This window comes from Nicotiana sylvestris, chromosome 1 (genome assembly GCF_000393655.2).
Source record: "Nicotiana sylvestris chromosome 1, ASM39365v2, whole genome shotgun sequence".
Classification (NCBI taxonomy): Eukaryota; Viridiplantae; Streptophyta; class Magnoliopsida; order Solanales; family Solanaceae; genus Nicotiana; species Nicotiana sylvestris.
The window spans coordinates 1,690,554-1,692,139 of NC_091057.1; the positions used below are offsets into that span (position 1 = coordinate 1,690,554).

At 44.8% G+C, this 1,586-nt stretch overlaps 1 protein-coding gene across 1 annotated transcript; it reads left to right on the plus strand.

The window, feature by feature from the left end:
• The first annotated feature begins 421 nt into the window (after positions 1 to 421).
• Positions 422 to 838, plus strand: LOC138888785 (uncharacterized). The gene has a single exon (XM_070171478.1). The coding sequence runs from the start codon at positions 422 to 424 to the stop codon at positions 836 to 838; it is 417 nt and encodes a 138-aa protein (XP_070027579.1).
• The last annotated feature ends 748 nt before the right edge of the window (positions 839 to 1,586 follow it).

The following is a 1,586-nucleotide window of genomic DNA, read 5'->3' on the forward strand; positions in this document are numbered from 1 at the left end:
GATGTCATTGGACCAATTGAACCAGCTGCGTCAAATGGGCACAGGTTCATCCTAGTGGCAATTGATTACTTTACTAAATGGGTTGAAGCAGCATCATACAAGGCAGTCACCAAGAAAGTAGTAACAAATTTTGTCCGAGATCGTATGGTTTGTCGGTTCGGGGTTTCGGAATCAATCATCACCGACAACGGTTCTAATCTTAACAGCGACCTGATGAAGGCAATGTGCGAAACATTCAAGATTAAACACAAGAACTCTACGGCTTACAGACCTCAAATAAATGGAGCTGTAGAAGCAGAAGAACATCAAGAAGATACTAAGGAAGATGATCGAAAAGCACAAATAGTGGCATGAGAAGTTGTCATTCGCCTTACTGGGTTATCGTACCACGGTCCGCACATCAACTGGGGCCACTCCCTACATGCTGGTTTATGGTACAGAGGCGGTCATCCCTGTCGAGGTAGAAATTCCTTCCTTAAGGGTCATACAAGAAGCAGAATTAGATGATACAGAATGGGTCAAGAGTCGCTACGAGCAGTTAGCCCTCATAGACGGAAAAAGAATGAACGCTGTTTGTCACGGTCAATTATATCAGAACAAAATGTCCAGAGCCTTCAACAAGAGAGTCAAGCCAAGGAAGTTTACACCAGGACAGCTGGTGTTGAAGAAGATATTTCCATATCAAGATGAAGCCAAAGGGAAATTCTCTCCCAATTGGCAGGGTCAGTATATGGTGCATCGGGCTCTAACAGGAGGAGCCCTTATTCTCGCAGAAATGGACGGAGAAGTCTGGCCAAAGCCTATCAACGCAGACGCAGTGAAGCGATACTACATTTGATCATATGCTTTTCTTTCATGATGTATTTTGAACTACGCCTGACCTGATTTTCGTTTAAGAGGGGATACGTAGGCAGCCCTATGGGTTCGGTCACATTTTAATAAAATTCCATCTTTCCCCCCGCTATTGGAACTGGGGCAGAATTTTGAGGAGGACCCTCAAAATTCCGAAGTCAGTCGTCAGTTTTCTCATCAACACCAACCCAGCAAACTGGGGCAAAATTTTGAGAAGGGCCCTCAAAATTCTGGGATTGTTCCGCGTTCAGTCATCCAGCACAGCCGTCAGCAGCGCCAGCCCAGTAGACTGGGGCAAAATTTTGAGGAGGACCCTCAAAATTCTGGAGCAAGCGAGGTTGTCGTGTCTTGAACCACGTTGCAGTTGTTGGTTCATCCCGAAATAATCAAGGAATTCTTTTTACCTATATATACATGCACTTGCCTTATATTCACTAGGTCATGCCCGAATATCATTTGGATCGCATCGTTTAGCAACGCTACCCCCGTGATACACGACGCCAAGAGCTGGAGGATACGAACTAACCTCCCCCTATAAAATTCACAATTTTTCTTTGGATGAAGGAATTCAGGCAACGAATCAAAGTATATTTGCTCTTCAGAATCAAAAATCCTCCAGAGGGTCACTATTCGCACTCGACACTCCCCAACAGTCTTAATAGCGCAAACCTCCCACCAGAATTCAGGCCACAAAAGCAAAATGCACTCACTCTTTAGAGTCAAAACTCTCAAAG

Bases quoted from the DNA above. Each gene is read 5' to 3' on its own strand.
- LOC138888785 (XM_070171478.1), top strand. From the start codon at position 422: ATGCTGGTTTATGGTACAGAGGCGGTCATCCCTGTCGAGGTAGAAATT.